The following is a 17496-nucleotide window of genomic DNA, read 5'->3' on the forward strand; positions in this document are numbered from 1 at the left end:
AAATCAGAATTGTTAGATTTGTAAGTAAGATGATAATATTATAGTGGTGATAATTCTTAACGTAAACTTAAAACTAAAGCTACGGGAGTTCCAAACACGCCCAAGTCTGAGAAGAACCCACAACAAACTCAGCTGAGTATTCTTTTTATTATCACCACTTTACAAAATCATATAACCTAATAGAACTATCAAAGCTACAAATCGTTCCCAAGCTTTCTCATCATTTAACTACTTGACCTTTTTTATTATATTATAGTAAATATATTATATCATACTTAGAAGGAATTTTCAATAATCTTTAATATTAACTTTGAACTTATTGAGAGACATCTCCAATATGTACCTATTCTGGGAGCTTATTGTAAAAACGTTCACAATTTTCGATAAATAAATTATTATTAAGGTGAATTAGCCTAGAAGTGTGCATTACAAGCCTATTCTCGAAAAGATATAAAAATATTTAAGAGCAATGAACTAAGTACTATAATGACAAACTTGAAATAATTTATCAAAAAAATACTTGCAATAAACAATAACAATTTCTGTTTGTTTCTTTGTTCTAGATACTGACGTGATTAACCTTCGACACGCGCGGTCAGGCGTTGTCCTGCCCCTCGCATCGTGCGGTCAGACACAATTACGCGGCGTATGAGCAGCACCCACTCAACTCGGCCACTACTTGCTTGATATACGTACAATTTGTTACATCAGTCGACGCGGATCGCTCGGTCTAATAGCGCGTCCGATATCCGCTTCGTTTGCAAAAAGTGAAAATGATTGCAATTCGTGCTACGTGTGTGGTACTCATTTGTACACTGGCGATTTCAAAAGCCGAATCCATCGATCCGCTCTCCCAGGCCTTCATAGATATTATCAACTCCCGACAATCGACATGGCGTGCTGGCAGAAATTTCCCGTTATACATGACGTTAAAAACCATCAAGCACATGATGGGAACTTTCCCAGATACTAACTTAATGAACATGCTAAATATCGAATATGATCAAGAACTAATAAACAGTTTACCAGAAAGCTTCGATCCTAGAGACAAATGGCCGAATTGCCCCACTTTAAATGAAATCAGAGATCAAGGATCCTGCGGTAGTTGCTGGGCATTCGGAGCGGTGGAAGCGATGACGGACCGATACTGTATCTTCTCAAACGGCACGAAACATTTCCATTTCTCCGCAGAAGATTTACTGAGCTGCTGTCCTGTTTGCGGGCTCGGGTGCAACGGCGGCATGCCTACATTGGCTTGGGAGTATTGGAAACATTTTGGATTAGTATCAGGAGGGAGCTATAATTCTTCTCAGGGCTGTTTACCTTACCAAATAGAACCGTGCGAGCATCACGTCCCTGGGAATAGGATGCCATGCAGCGGTGACAAGGGTACGCCAAAATGCGTAAGAGCGTGCCGCAAGGGTTATCCGTCTACCTACAAACAAGACAAAAGATACGGGAAACACGTGTATTCTGTTAGAAATGGAGAGGAACATATAAAAGCTGAAATTTTCCAAAATGGTCCGGTTGAAGGTGCATTTACAGTGTACGCAGATTTGCTAGCTTACAAAAGTGGTGTGTACAAGCATGTCACAGGTGAGGAACTGGGTGGCCACGCTATCAAGATTATGGGATGGGGGGTCGAGAATGGAAACAAATATTGGCTTATCGCGAACTCTTGGAACTCAGATTGGGGAGACAATGGCTTCTTTAAAATCCTTCGCGGAGAAGATCATTGCGGAATCGAAAGTTCGATAGTTGCTGGCGTACCGTTAATAGTTTAAATAGATAATAACTTAGGTATTATTAATTCTTTTTAATTAAAAGGTTAAATTTATTATAGGCCACTAAAGTGTAACGAATTTACCAAAAATAAACTGTTTCTCTGAAATATTGTGTTTTATTTGAAGAATATACATATAGTAAACATAATTATGTCTATCGCTGTATAACATAAATTCATAGTAGGTACATACCTACTAGGTACCTAACCTAAAGGTACCTAGTCTTATGCCTTGCCAACGACACGACTGGACGACACAACTGGGATGTCGTTTACAATTATTTTTTACTTACGTTGCCACCACCGACTAATTAATGAGGTTCTAAATTAAATAAAACTATTATTCTATTCAGCGGTTGTGTCGTTAGCAAAAAATATAATTGGACTATCGACACCTCAGTGGTGTCATTGAGTAGACGTGCCTAGTCTTACCAGATATTTACTTACTAGGTACTCCTCCTAAATATGTATGTATAATATAAATTGTTGTTTGTTTTCACGCTTCTATCATCATTTAATAATAATTGTATCTATGGTTTCCAGGTAAGTATTACGATTTAGGTATGAGCTATGAATAATATCCTCCCGAGCTGCGGTTGGTTATTTTCCTTCTCGTACGTAGTACCTAGGTAAGTAGGTAAAAGGTAAGACAAAAACTACCTATCCACCTACCTACTTAAATTTTACTCTATGTTTTTGTAATTGAAAACCATAATATAATGTATGGCATGAGTTACCTACAGTGCGACTCGCGCACCCCCTTGTGGAAATGTCCACAGATCACTATTATTATTATTATATTACTAACTCTCACGCTCTATTATTAATTATACATATATTAGTCTAAACTAGAGAGAGGTGTCGAGAACACTTTTACAAAATTTCAACTCAAGCGGATTATTATCGATGCGCAAACGCATGTAACGAATAGAAAAACATTATTATTTTTGTGATAAGTGGTTATAGGTACCTAGGATAGGTAAAACGTAAAGGTAGGTAAATAAATAAAATGTGTACTTATCAACGTACACATACCTATCTACATAAATGTTAAATTACTTAAATATTTTTAGAGTAGGTATTTAAGTTACCTACTATTTAATCGATAGTAATTGGAATTTTAACTTAAGTAGGTAGGTACCGAGGTATAACAATTCACTTTACTTAAACTCTTTAAAAAAAATCATCACATCTATCAACAAGTGTACCTATATTAAAAATTTATAACACCCCCGACAAGTGAAGGTTATAGTACCTAACTAGAAAAGAGCTGATAACTTTCAAACGGCTGAACCGATTTTCTTGGAGTATACTTCGCTAAGAACACTCTCGATCAAGCCACTCAAACAAAAAAAAAAACTAAATTAAAATCGGTTCATTAGTTTAGGAGCTACGATGCCACAGACAGATACACAGATAGATACACGTCAGACTTATAAACCCCTCTTTTTGGAAATAATCGATGGACGACGACTCTCGACGAAGAAAATTCAAAGATCCTTATTTACTGCCAGTGCTCAAAATTAAACAGTTATGTTGCATAGCTCTTGGGAAATATTAAGCCCCACAGAGACCCGACTTCATAAAAGGCTTTAGCTATTTTAACACTCTTGGATTCATACGCTTAAAAGGTTTAATCCTCCACTCAAAAGTCCAGCTATCTTATTTATACCTACCTACTAAAAAGTAATCTGCTTTTCTGTTTAAAATCTTCCGCGAATTCAGTAGGGAAACTTAAAGTTAGTGAAAAATGAGTGTTAATTACCTACCCGTGCCAATAAAGAAAGATAAGATAAGATAAGATAAGATAATTTATTTGCAAGAAAGTTGGTACAATAAGATTGAAATTCATGAATAGAGGCCTTAACTTTCTACTAAATTATTTAGTGTGCAAATATTTAAGATAACAAATATATTGAATTAATTAATGTCAAACAATTATTATTATTATTATATTACTATAATGTCAAACAAAATTAGGAGTCAAGTGCACTTCAAATTTCATAAAAGTCAGGAAAAAGATATTACAATAGAAAGAGACAAAACAAAGTGACAAAATATTATAATATGTTATTGATATCATCCTCAAAAAACTCATTTACCGAATAATAGCACCTACTCAACAAGGTTTTGAAAAGTTTGGATTTAAAATGGCATAAATTGAGTTTTTTAAAGTGTTCCGGTAGCTTATTGTACACTCGTATGGCCATGCAGTACACGTTTTTTTGATATAAATTAATTCTTTGGCGAAAGGGCGACTTGTACCTAAGGGGTTAGACCATAGTCTGCCAAGTGCCATGCCGGCCAAGTGTGGATCGGCAGACTTCACACATCTTTAAGAATAGGTACTAAGAAGAACTTCTCGGCACGAAGGTTTACTCACGATGTTTTCCTTTGCCTTTAAAGCAAGTGATAGTACTAAATTGCTTTAAAAGCACATAGGTAGGTAGATAGCTCCGAAAAGTTAGAGGTGTGTGCCCGAGATTGAACCCCCGATCTCCCGAATAAGAGGCGGACATCTTAACCACAGGGCTATCACGCCTACCTACCTACTACTAATTAAGAGTAATATGCGGGCACTATCACTTCATACCTACTAAGATAACTAACTAGGTACAGTAGAACGCCGATTATCCGAATTAATTGGGACCGGGGTCGATTCGGATAATCGAAAATTCGGATAATCGGACATAGACTGGTAATAAAGAAAAACGAACTGTCACACATAGAATAAAATTTATTAAATTTAACAAACTCAATTCTACAATATGTAAGTAGTGCACTAGAGTTTCAACTTGTGACAACAAAACAAAACTAAAATTACATTACTTACAGTTGGTTTTAATTTTTTATATTACGCTTAGGACCGATTCGGTTAATCGGCGTTCGGATAATCGGCGTTCTACTGTACCTTTCTTATTAACAGACTTCAAAAAAGGAAGAGGTTCTCAATTCGTCGGAATCTTTTTTTGTGTAACGGTTCGCTTTTAGGCTATTGTAGGTTTTAAAGGATATAGAACGCTAAACCACATTTCATGCATAATTAAAAAGAATCTCTGTGTATGTAATCCAGTGACAGCGTATTCACACAACTCCGAGAAGAGGCTCTTTGCTGGAGTGCCGCGAGCGTGACCTACAATGTTGCTCTTATGTCGGCTCTAACACTCACTTTTTATGCCTTTTTAACCTTATTTAACATGCGACGATTCTTGCCTTGGACTCGGAAAAGGTAGGTATACTTTACATAAATACGGTAAGGTCTACATGTGTTTTTGGAAGCGATCTGTGAGGCGAAAATTTTAACTGGATGTCGATTCGGCACCTGAAGTATCGAGGTTTGACAGTTCTAAATTGAATTAGGTTTGTCTTTTCTTCTCTTATTACATTGGTAAGGAAAAGATGCGAATACCTACTCTAAAATTTAGTTGCGTAGTAGAATCAGTGCCAGAGTCGTTTCGAAGACAACAAAACTGCATAAAGAAATTCAAAATCTCATAGGTACCTATACATGTCAAGAAGTGGGGCTACCTAGTATATTAGATGAATTCAAACAATTTTTTTTTTCAAGTAACACTTTATTATAACTACTAATTATACAAACATTCTGTACTTTAGAGGCACAGAGACTCTTTATGAGATAAGAGGAGCAAAGGTTTCGTTCATTTGTTGATATAAATATCAAGCGTCTACATCAATATTCATTAATAATAATTATGTTATGTGTAAAACAATAAATACATTTTTTAAATTCATTATTTAACAATACCTATACCTTAAAAGTTAAAAATAATAATGGATTTTCCAAAAATTAAGGCTATACTTGGACTAGAATTATATGAACGAAACAGTGTTTCAATGATTTTGAATTATTTTATGAGACTACCCACTTATGTTTAAATAGAAAACAGGAATACAGGCAATAAAAAACAATTTTTTATTTGGCAATTAATGATTTTTAGGATTTTGAAAAGATAGAGACAAAATAAATTAAAATACTTATTAATAATTTAATTAATTTTCCCATATACTAGGGTGTAGTAAAATTGTAAAATTACTGTTGTTAATTAAAATACTCTCTGCTTCTAATATACAGAAATGATTTTATCAATATACTTAATATTTATATCCCAGAGCTCATATATTATAAATACAGTACATCTATTTAATTAAAACTATTATAATATTATCACAAAACATGACTGATCACTTTGTTAAATAATTATACTTGCTTTGTGTGGAAATATATCATGTATCATGAGGAAATAAATAAATATAATAAGTATAACATGTATTATATTATATTAATACAATGTGGGAAGGAAAAACTATTATAAATGAGTTCAGTCCAATTTACACAGTAACCATTATTAAAATCTTCGTCAAAACCATTTAACAATTTTGTGAAGAGAGAAAGCAGAGTGACAAAAGTCACATGTGGGTGTCACTTTTTCGTAACTTAGTCAAATCTAAACGTATTATGAAAAAATAGCTGAAACACCCAATGCAACAAATATATATTAATAATAGTTTTGTAATGTAGGTAAGTAACGACATCATAGAAAAATGTTTATAGTGACATGATTGAAGAACATGATAAATATAATTATTATATGAAAATCTTAGTAAATAAAAAAGAAATGCATATAATATATTGCCGTCATGTGTCAGTCTAGAATACCTAAAGCTTATTTACATAATACCTATCATAAAACTGCATAAATTACACATACCTACATCATACCCAAAGATATCTTTTTGTACCTAACTTTACAGGGACAGATACAATCAGAGATCACCCTTATTTATACTTTAATTACAATGTTGCAATTTTACAAATCAATACAACAAAACCTCGTCCTGTTAAGGCCAGGGGCAAATCTAGCAGATTTCCGTCAGCGTAAAAACGCATGCTGAATTCTACTCAAATCTAACATATTTTTTTTTTAAATGTTAGAGGAATGATGGAAAAATCTGCGCGAAAAAACGCCGAAGACATTAGATACATTTTTTCTAAAAACACATACATTCATACAGGTATAATTATGCGTAAAGGTTTTGAGATTATTAGGGCATAATGTTGAAATACAGTAAAAATTGCATTATGCTCCATATAAATATACGATTTTTTGACTTAAAAAAAAACGTTTTTTAACAAGTTATATTTTTAGTCTTTGCAGAATCCAACTAGATTTGTTCCTAGCTTCTAGACAATTTAAATTTTGATTAGGCGTTCTATTTTACAATCTACTGACTACATAATAATATATTATAACAATATTCGTCTTTTGTAATCAATTATATATTTTATTTGTTTTAAGCAGTATTACTAAAAACCGCGCCAACAAAACACCGCATGGGGCTCTTGGGCCGGTAATATACAATGGTGCTAATTCGGATGTCTAGAAAGAAAATCAGATTGATTATAAAATCCTTTTATTTTATGTGATAATACATCAATCAAAAAGAATACTGATGGAACTTATGCCGAATTAATCGTCCATGGAGTGCCTTGTTGCCGTGACAAAAGTTTAGACTTGACCCCAGTGATCCACGCGAGCGAGGCACACAGTTATTAGGTTAAGCAGTACTCTTCATGCATAAGCAAGCGTGACCTTAACACATTCCCTGCGTTACTGTGTGGAAGTAGACTGGTCCATCAGGCCAACAGTCAAATGCAGCGAACGCAGTTTTCTATACTGGCACCCCATAATATGATAATATTATTAGTTATGAAAGTCGCACATAATTAAATGGATTAATAAGTAATATAGAAATTGATTAGGTAAATGTAATATATCAATTTTAAAATATCTTGACTTTAAACTACAAATCTTAAATAAAATTCTAAATGTTAACACGCTTGTGCTAGGTTTAGGTAGGAACTACGATATACCGGGGATGGACATTAATATGGAATTACATTGTTTAATAGTTAATACCAATTTCATAAGATCTCATTATCAAGATAATTGGAATGATTGCTTTACATTAATCAAGATTATGTTCTGTGCATATTCACAGGAAAAAATATAGTAAGTTATGCCATCGTGTTTGATGAAACATTTTTCATTTCGTGCTGCCATCGCTTTTGACAAAAAGAAAATGTTTTGAAATGACAAAAAGCTTGTTAATAGTACAGTTAACTGTGGTGTTAAACTGTAGTCAAAGACAGCAGTGCAAAATTAAGGTTTGACGTATGTATGTACTAAATAACAAACTGAACAAGTAAGTATAATGGAAATGTTCCATAAAAGTCTGGGATAAAAGGCCTGGGACAAATATAACGGAATTCCGAAGCATGGCATAATGAAACAGGTATGTTCACACGCAGGACAAATGTTGGCTAAAGTCGGCAAGCAAGTGAGTACAAAGAGGCATTAAGTGCCTTAGTCATGAATCTTGATCATGACTCATGATCAAGAGAAAAACACTTTCTATAGTAATGCAGCTTCTGACCACCGACCAACCAAAGAAGGCTTAGCCGACGTTGAACCTGTGTGAATGAACCATTACGGGAACGCCATAATTATTTGTACGGAGAATACAGAAAAAAAAAATACTTTACCGTCCACTCGCAGAATTCCGCTAGTTTTTGGCTCCAGTCTTATTTGGCCGTCATTTATTTCATTACTACTGTAAATGAAATATTGTACAGTACCCGGTAGGAAAAAATTACACATCGAACTTTACCAAGTCCAACGACAGAGACAACACTATACAAAACCAAAGCTGCAGCTCTTTCTAAAGTTCGCTGTGTTATCTTTCCTGCCATACTGTAATATCTGATTCGATTAAATTTCTAGTATGATCTGAAAGACCAACATGGTACTAAATCTTCATACTCGCAAAGTGTTAATACAATGTTGTCCACTTCGTTCTACATATAGGAAACAGTAAGCAGTAAATTAGGTCTAATATGAAACCAATCTAAACCTGGTAATTCCTAATCCTAAAACCGTACTAGAAATTTTGAGCGACCGATTTATGATTTTATTAATGTCCTTTCGACCGAATTTCGGCCCCGGCAGCCAATCTCTATAGAGATTAGCCAACTGCGCGGTAGATATTATAGTGCACAAGTGTGTGCGCAAATTTAGCTGCACTCTCTATTCCGTCAAGCTCTTAACCCAATGGTACGGAAGTCCGACACGACCGGAGAGAGATTATGACTATCCGAAATACGAATAATCTTTATGGCATATGTTATAGTGCAAGACTTATTAATTGTAACATGCATATAAATTATGTGGTTCTTATGTCATAGAGTCGTATCTAGTGTCGGACGTCAGGGGTTCGGTGTCTTCGCGCTGTCTAAAACTTAAGGCGTTCCGAAAACTATCTCTTAGGCGTTCTGTGAACGTTTTATAATCCAAGTTAAGTTGTTGACCGAAATCGAAGTCAGCGACTTCCACTGTATATCTGAAAACAAAGTTTAATAGATATTCATTAAAACCCAGGTTCGAAGAAGCTTACTATACAAGTTAACAGAATATACTGAGATAGTAATAAAATTAAATGATTTATAAAGAAAATTAATAAGGAAATATTAGCAGGAAACATTTTCAAAGGTACTTTGTAAATGTTTTGTTGCCATTCACGAAATGGAAACTAAATAACAAGTACCTAAGTTTAAAACCCATTACGCAAGGTTGACTAGTTGCCCGGCATTCGGTTGACAGCGACCGTCATAATCTATGATTTGTATGGAAGTTGCAGAGTCTATACGCACGCAGTCGTGCGTCTCAACTTCGTGTGTACAGACACGGCAACTTTTATATAATTAATAGATTCTAACGGTCTAACGGTGTAGCTAAAAGGCATTATTAAGTATTGTAGTAGCGCCTTAAAAAAAAAATACCTGGAGCGATGCTGGTAGTAGGCGATGCCAAACACCACCAGGGTGACGGCGACCAGACAGAACGCCACCGGAACCACGATTACTGACAGCTGCGCGTGGACGGACGCTGAAAGATTTAGGTATATTAGAATCTTATTTAAACTCAAACATCTATAACCCGACTACTCCTCGTAATAAATATAACTCAAAATTTAAATAACCCCATAAACCTCTATAAGAAAACTAGAAAAGAGCTGATAGCTTTCAAACGGCTGAACCGATTTTCTTCGATTAGAGCTACGCACACTCTATCAAACCACCTTTCAAACAAAAAAAACTAAATTAGAATCGGTTCATTCGTTTAGGAGCTACAATGCCACAGATAGATACACACGTCAAACTTATAAGACCCCTCTTTTTGGGTGGGGGTTTAAAAATACCACCACGGATGAACGGTTCACATTTGTTATCATACAAATTCTTTGGAATCCTTTACTTTACATTATTTTTCTTGTCGTACTTTTGTTATACCCGCCATATTGAATTAAATTATGACGTCATGTCTTACCGCTAAAGATTAGGCTAACTATACCTCATTTTATCAAAATCTAATAATAGCAATTATGAGAATTATAATGTACATCAACCTTTAGAAAGAGCTATGCAGTTTTGTAGAGCGTTATCTCTGTCGTTGAGATCGACAAAATGTCACATTAGGTATGATACATGAGTGACAGAGACAATGCTCTACGAAGACGAAATCCCTTTCTTTCGATGTATAATATTTCCTTGTCAGCTACTGTGCAAGCATACACAATCACGCTCTCACAAAAACACACACACACGCACACACACGATAACAAAACCTATAACGGAGTCATGATGTTGATCGCGCAAACCTCATTCATAACATATATATATTTTCTTACGTTATATGAAGAAATACCTTTATAAATGTTGATAGTAGCTCTCGACACAGTCTTGCCTATGTCATTCTCTAGTACAACAACTACAGTGTGCTGGTCGCCTTCAGAGAAGTAATGCACCAGCGGGATGAGATTCGACGGGGTCGTGCTTTTCACCACGCAGGTCTCGTTCCCCGTCACGTTGTATTGCCCCGACTTGTAGATGGCGCAATAGTCGAACGGTGGCGATCCCGTGTATTTCACTTGTAAGTTTAATAGATCGCCGTGTTGTAGCCAGTTTAGGCCTGTTATGTTGACTGATGATATTGGTTCTGAAACGAGGATTTGTTTTTTACTCATATGAAAGAGACAGACCGTCGAAGACAAGGATAAAAATACAGCACAAAAGAACACGGCTCTTGAAGTATAGAAAAGATGTTTAATAATCGCGATTTGATATAATTTCTGAATTTGGAAGATTGATAACTTTTTACTGAACTGCGGCGAAGCCCAAAGGAGGGTTATTAATTTTTCAGATATACGGTCTTTAGGGTCAAATTAGTTAGTTCTCATATGAAAGATATTGTCTAAGATGCAAATGTGTACATTGCAAAAGAACAGCGTTTCTTACTTCTAGAAGAATTTTACTCATTTACTAAAAAATTAGATTACTTTGGTCACATACGTTATGGCCAAAAGTCTAAGTGCGGATACACGTAGTTTTAGCCGGTTACAACTAGGGGCGGCCAGCAAGAGTTGGTTAAACTTAATTATCCTTAACTTAGTATCCCATGTATTCATAGCTAAACTAGGTGTAGCCGGTTTCATTTGACTAAACACAAACAGCATGACTGCTATTCAAATATATTAGGCCCAGAACGAATTCTGAGACCCCGAACCGAACTCGAATTGCGAGAAGTTCGCTAAGGTGAAACGAGCCTACGAGTGTGTCATCAATAGCGAAACGACGGTCTTTTGTGTGTCCAGTTACTGCTATAACTATGATCAAAATTGCTCCTCTAAAACCCGAGATAAACCAAGCATGCATAATATTGCATAATATAAATACTCCCAATCATCCTGACATATTAATCAGATTTATTTAGCAGCAGACAAAAGGGAGCTTGTCTACTAGTGTAAAAGAGCATGACTTGTTTAGTGTGATTGAACTTAAAAGTAAATAAATTATACAAATAATTATATAAAACCTTATGTAAAAATAAAGAGTTTCACGACATATATTCTCTGCTAAACAATTATTCAATGCAGATTCAATAAATACAGATGTTTGAACTCTGAGATAACAGTTAAACAATTCGGATTTTGCTTTACCTATAGACTAGCGACCCGCCCCGGCTTCGCATAGGTAGCTTATAACAATTTTCGTTGGGATTTGCATTTTTTTTTAATAAATATAGCCATATGTCACTTAGGAATAATGTAGGTTTCTACTGGTGAAAGATTTTCATATTGTAACTAATTAACTTCGGCGGGGAGGGGCAACGCACGCACAACAGACGGAAACGTTTAAGTGCGGAAACCAGCCCAGAGAGAAGAAAGAAAAAAGAATTTGGTTCAGTAGTTCCAGAGATTACCCCCTACAAACAAACTTACAAACTTTATCTCTTTATAATATTAGTATAGATGTGCATAAAAATAAATAAACTTATCAGCTATTTGATAAGTGCTGTACAGTTCAAATGTACTTGTTATAATAAAGTGCCTCGTTATTTGTTTTATGCATTGGCGCAAGTTTTTTTTAATGAAAAATTTTACATCATAATCCTTTGTTTCCGCGTCGTTTTTCTCAATTCCGGAATTCGTCACCCTTCAAGTAATCGCATAGTATAAGCGGTTTTAGAATAATGTGGCGGGCATTCAGATCTTTCTGCATACATATTTGCAACTTGAATATGAGTATGATTGAGACTCAGGTTTAACAATAATTTACTAACAGTTCTGAGGATAATGGAGGAAATTTAAAGGCCTAAGTTGGTCGTCTATTCAGGTTCCAACTTGGGTGAATGTAATTTGATATGATTTTATAAAAGCATCTACAAGTTATATGTATTGAAAGTAACTGCTATACTCACGTATTTAGTCGATGTAAGCCCGGCTAGTTTCGAACCCATTCGGGGTCCTTTTTAGGGTTACGTACCTCAAAAGGAAAAACGGAATCCTTATAGGATCACTTTGTTGTCTGTCTGTCTGTCCGTCTGTCCGTCCGTCCGTCGTGTTTGTCAAGAAAACCTATCCCATTTACCTAGAATCATGAAATTTGTTAGGTAGGTAGGTCTTATAGCACAAGTAAAAGAATAAATCCGAAAATCGTAAATTTCAGATCACATCTTTAAAAAAAATTAAAAAGTGTTTAAACTTTCAAAGATAACTATACCAAGTGGGATATCATATGAAAGGGCTTCACCTGTACATTCTAAAACAGATTTTTTTTAAGTATAATAGTTTTTAATTTATCGTGCAAAATGTAGGAAAAAAATACCCCAGTACGGAACCCTCAGTGCGCGAGTCTGACTCGCACTTGGCCGGTTTTTCATAGGGACTCAGTTCGCTGCGCGTCGCGGCTGAGCCTCGATGAACTTGGATGGGTTCGAAACTAGTCGGGCTTGCATCGACTAAATACATGAGTATAGCCTCTACTTTCAATAATTATAATGGAAATCACTCACTATGTTTAAAACATTGAAACATTTAAAAATTAAACTAAAAACTGATCTATTACCTCGAACACTGATGGTTTGTTGATAATGGCCATAAGTATAGCTCTCTCCAATGGGCACTATGCTCGTATTGTGGCATATAAAGTCTTTGAGGACACCCTTCCTCAACATTTTATAAGAAGCTGCTCTTTTTACTACATTATGTGGTGCACTGGTCGTTACATTCTCCTTTTCTGTAGTTGTTGATGGTGCAGTTGTTTTTGGTTTTGGGGTTGTTGTTGTTGTTGTTGATGTGGTTGAAGTCGTTGTTGTAGTTGTGGTAGTCGTAGTCGTAGTCGTGGTTGTTGTAGTCGTGATGGGCGGTAGCGGTTCGTTATTAGCAACAACCAGTACATCGATATAATGGTCTGTCATAACATCTTGGTAAGTGTAGTTCAAAGCAAAATCGCTTGTTTGATCTATGTACAGGCAATCGATGAACCAATATGTGATAATTGTTGAGGCATTCTCTTTTAGAAATGCCATCTCATTCTCTGGTAGTTTGATGTAGTGGTGCACAGGTTTGTTGACAGCTACAAATCTATTGGGTCTATCTAGATTGTTTTGGTTAAGCACTAAATTCCCATTTAATGAATCTGTAAAAATATTTCAATTATCTCGTACTGATAAACTCAAATGCTCAAAAAATATCACTATGTATCTACATAGTGATACGTACCTAATATGGAAATGTTGCTGTATTATTTTTATGCATTTCCAAACTTTAAACATTTATTGCTGCAATAATTTTAAAAGTCTATTTTACACATTTTAACACTGAATGATGCCCGCGAATTCGTACGTGTGGATTTAGGTTTATAAGAAATTCAAAGGGAACTCTTTAATTTCAGATATAAAATACATATCCTTCATCCATTTGCAGGATCCTAGACAGGTCGGTACACACTTTTAACATTTTGTAATATTAGTATGGATATTTGTTCCATTTACAGTGTAAACTCCATGTAACGTCACTCTATTTAACGACAAACTCCCTTAAGCGTCGAAATCAATTGGCTTCGGTTGGTTTAGCTTGTCTTTCATACCATGTTTCACTCTACATAGCATTACACCCACTCTCAATAACGACAACAATTGAGTAATAAAAAGTACCTTTTAAGTTGCTAAAATTAGTAAAAACTGCGCAGCTGTGTACGATCTATTGTCGCTTTATTATCCTAGCCCGCAATAAACTCGACAGTCGGCATTATGCATACCGAACATTCTAAGAAATTCGTTCTTTTGTTTACAAATTGGGATTGCTTGTACGTGTACACTGTTGTTGACCATGACTCATAAGTAGGAGTCATGGATTATCTATACCTTATCATATTCTTAGTTGCTCACAAACTTTCTAGCGTTCAAATAACATTCTTTTTTATGCACATAAATAAACTTTTTCTTTTTCTAATTCTGATGTTTCTTCTCTCCATTTAACGACAACTCTCTATAACGCCATAAAATGCACAGTCCCTTCGGTGTCGTTATATAGAGTTTATACTGTACTTACACACTTATAATATCGTCAAATACAAAGTTTGAGGACCTCTCTGGCGCTATGGTCTTAGAAGCGGGAGGTCCCGGGTTCGATTTCCGGCAGGCGAAATTCGGAATTTTATAATTTCTAGATTTTCTGTCTGGTCTGGTGGGAGGGTTTGGTTGTGGCTAGTTACCACCCTACCGGCAAAAGACGTTTCTCCAAGAGATTACGATGTCATACAAGTGATGCCGTGTAGAAACCTAAGAGGATGGGTTTAATAAAAACTGCCAAACTCCTCCCAGGTTAGCCCGTTTCCATCTTAGACCAGGTGAGATTGCAGACGAGAGCTAACTTGTGTATGAATAAAAAAAAAATCAACATCCTTATAAAGCATAAAATGTAACTTATGTACTTATCTATATTACCTGTTAATTCAAAGCTAGTGCTTGATGTTGTGACCAAGTACCATATACCATAAAAGCTCTTCATAAGGTTAACTTTCACAGTGTAGCTTCGAGCCTCATATAATTTTTTTGGGTACTCCACAGTCCATTGTGATGTATTTGAACTTTCAATAAACTGTAAAAATTATGAAACTTTTAATTATGAAATTATTATTAGTGTGATTCAGTTATGCTACAGTTCAAATTACCATATGAGCTTAATATGAGGTAGTTATTTCAAAATTACACACTAAACGCAAAAAGTTGGTTAGATAGTGAAATCATTTTATCAAAAAATTGTGAACTTTTATAGGAAGTAGATAAACAAGTACCTATGGCAAACAAATTGATAAATACACAGGAAATAATTGCATAAATTCATAAACAATATGCAATAGAGCGAAATGAACCTAATAATAGACCAAAGGTAATTTAATCACTTCAAAAATTACTAAATTCATTGTGTGAGGCAGAATTGGCTAAATGGTACATATTTTATGAAACCACTTTGTGGATTAAGTGGTTAATAGTGGTTTCATTGAAGTATAGCTTTATCAAACTTTTACATCATTTATTTTTACTTTCACTTTGCAAAGCTCATGCCTAGTACATATTTGGATTGAATGTACTTTAAACAGGACTGACCATCCGCCTTGCGCCATCTAGCATCCTTTACAATTTAGCATTCAAGTGTTACAAAAAGGTAATATGTAAACAATAATTTGCTAATACAGGTAGTACTTCCAACTTCCAACCAATTAGCAGTTAGTTAGCTAATTACACTTTTTTGCAATAACCAGTTAACCCTTAACAACAATCTCAGAAGGGCACAGTCTAAGATAGAAGCGAAAGCAACTTTGGGAAACAAGCAGTTGGAAATCCCATCAATAGTCTATATTATAGTGGACTATGGCCTAAACACTTCTCATTCTAAAAAAAAATTGCGACAATGTATCATTAGTCAAATTTTTTGACTTAATATGCTGAGGCGTTAAGTTTTATTTTAGAATAAATATATTTGTTCTCATTTTTAAAAAGAAATCCTTTTCAAATCTTTTTAGGGTTCCATACCTCAAAAAGAAAAACAGAACTGTTGATCTTATAAAACTTATATATACTTATATATTAAATATGTGCAAATCTGGCTACTTGAGTGCTGTCATATTGTGAGCTGCCATATATACATCATACGTCAATGTTTAACACAGAATGATTACCTCAGCTGTGTGTTGTGGCTGGGCATCATCCCAATACACAAACTTCAAGTTCTCTCCATTGTATTCAGTGACTGTTGCTGTAAAAGTCACATTGGATCCCCTCACTGCTGGGCCATTGCTTACAAGTGACAGTTTTAGACCAAACACAGCTAAAATAAAACAAACACATAATTTATATATCATGAAAAACAAAGTGCTCCATAGTTTTTTAAGTCTCACTAGCTACTTGCCCTGGCTTCACATGGGTAAAACTGATCATATAAAGCAGTATAGCAGGATGACTTTTGGTGGATAGATAGGGGGGACAGTGGTAAACAGACGACATCAAACGAGTCGCAAGAGCCGCTAGATTCATGCGGCGCAGGACTGCGTGTGGAAGTCCTCAAGGACCTATGTCCAGTAGTGGACGTCTGTCGGTTAGCGATGATGATGATGAAGACATTAACAAATACCGTTCACACTTCACTTCACCAGAATATCTTACCTTTATCAAAAATAAGTATCAAACAAAGCTGTAGTAAAACCCGAGTCATTATAGTCTATTGCGAAATCTTTAAAAATTAAAACAGCAAGCAGCACAGTATTTTCACTAAAAAATATTCAATTGTTTTAATTACTGATACAATAGTCTAAATACGCAATTTGCGTTTAAATAATTTCACAAATCACAAATTATCAATAAAACATTTTGCGTCATCATTTCGTACATCAATTTCAATTTTCAGTTTTTTGCCATTCAGTTCACCAATCACCATTCATATTTCATTGCTTGACACCACTTGACACTGACAGTCGACAGTTGACATTTGACCACGACATTTGATTGACAGCTAATTCCATAGGGAATATATTATAATTTAATTTCATAATTTATTTTACGGCCCTGGATAATAATTCAGTATAGTGCTGCCAGCCCACTGCCAGCCTTTCCAAAATTTTTAGTATCCTTTTGAATGTTCCTGCATCCATGGAAAATTAGGAGAGATGGCCCAGGCCTGGATTCGAATGGATTCGCTTCACACTATCGCATACAGTGCACAAACTTTTTATTGTAGGGCGTCTGTACCGTCGCGTACCAAGAGTAAAAATTATGAGGTGTAGAGGTGAGGAGAAC

General features: G+C 35.2%; 2 protein-coding genes across 4 annotated transcripts; one reads left to right on the forward strand and one right to left on the reverse strand.

Annotated features, from left to right (window-relative positions):
- The first annotated feature begins 633 nt into the window (after positions 1–633).
- On the forward strand, positions 634–1891 carry LOC123872019 (cathepsin B). Its single transcript, XM_045916133.1, has one exon. It carries the CDS (start codon positions 774–776, stop codon positions 1782–1784), a length of 1011 nt encoding a protein of 336 aa, XP_045772089.1. The 5' UTR covers positions 634–773; the 3' UTR covers positions 1785–1891.
- Positions 1892–5337: 3446 nt separating this feature from the next.
- LOC123872018 lies at positions 5338–17147 on the reverse strand. 3 transcript variants are annotated; one of them, XR_006797397.1, is made up of 8 exons: positions 16867–17136; positions 16383–16531; positions 15148–15301; positions 13266–13838; positions 10567–10857; positions 9642–9747; positions 8951–9202; positions 5338–8768 (listed from the first exon to the last, which is right to left on the reverse strand). XR_006797397.1 is itself a non-coding variant. In XM_045916132.1 (8 exons), exons 2-8 carry the CDS (start codon positions 16913–16915, stop codon positions 9037–9039), a joined length of 1488 nt encoding a protein of 495 aa, XP_045772088.1. In that variant the 5' UTR covers positions 16916–16971; positions 17090–17147; the 3' UTR covers positions 5338–9036. The 3 variants fall into 3 exon arrangements, 2 of the variants coding, with proteins under 2 accessions (XP_045772088.1, XP_045772087.1); XM_045916132.1 differs by having other exon boundaries at positions 5338–9202; positions 16867–16971; positions 17090–17147; XM_045916131.1 differs by having other exon boundaries at positions 5338–9202.
- Between the last annotated feature and the right edge of the window lie 349 nt (positions 17148–17496).

Source organism: Maniola jurtina, chromosome 14, assembly GCF_905333055.1.
Source record: "Maniola jurtina chromosome 14, ilManJurt1.1, whole genome shotgun sequence".
NCBI classification, from domain to species: domain Eukaryota; kingdom Metazoa; phylum Arthropoda; class Insecta; order Lepidoptera; family Nymphalidae; genus Maniola; species Maniola jurtina.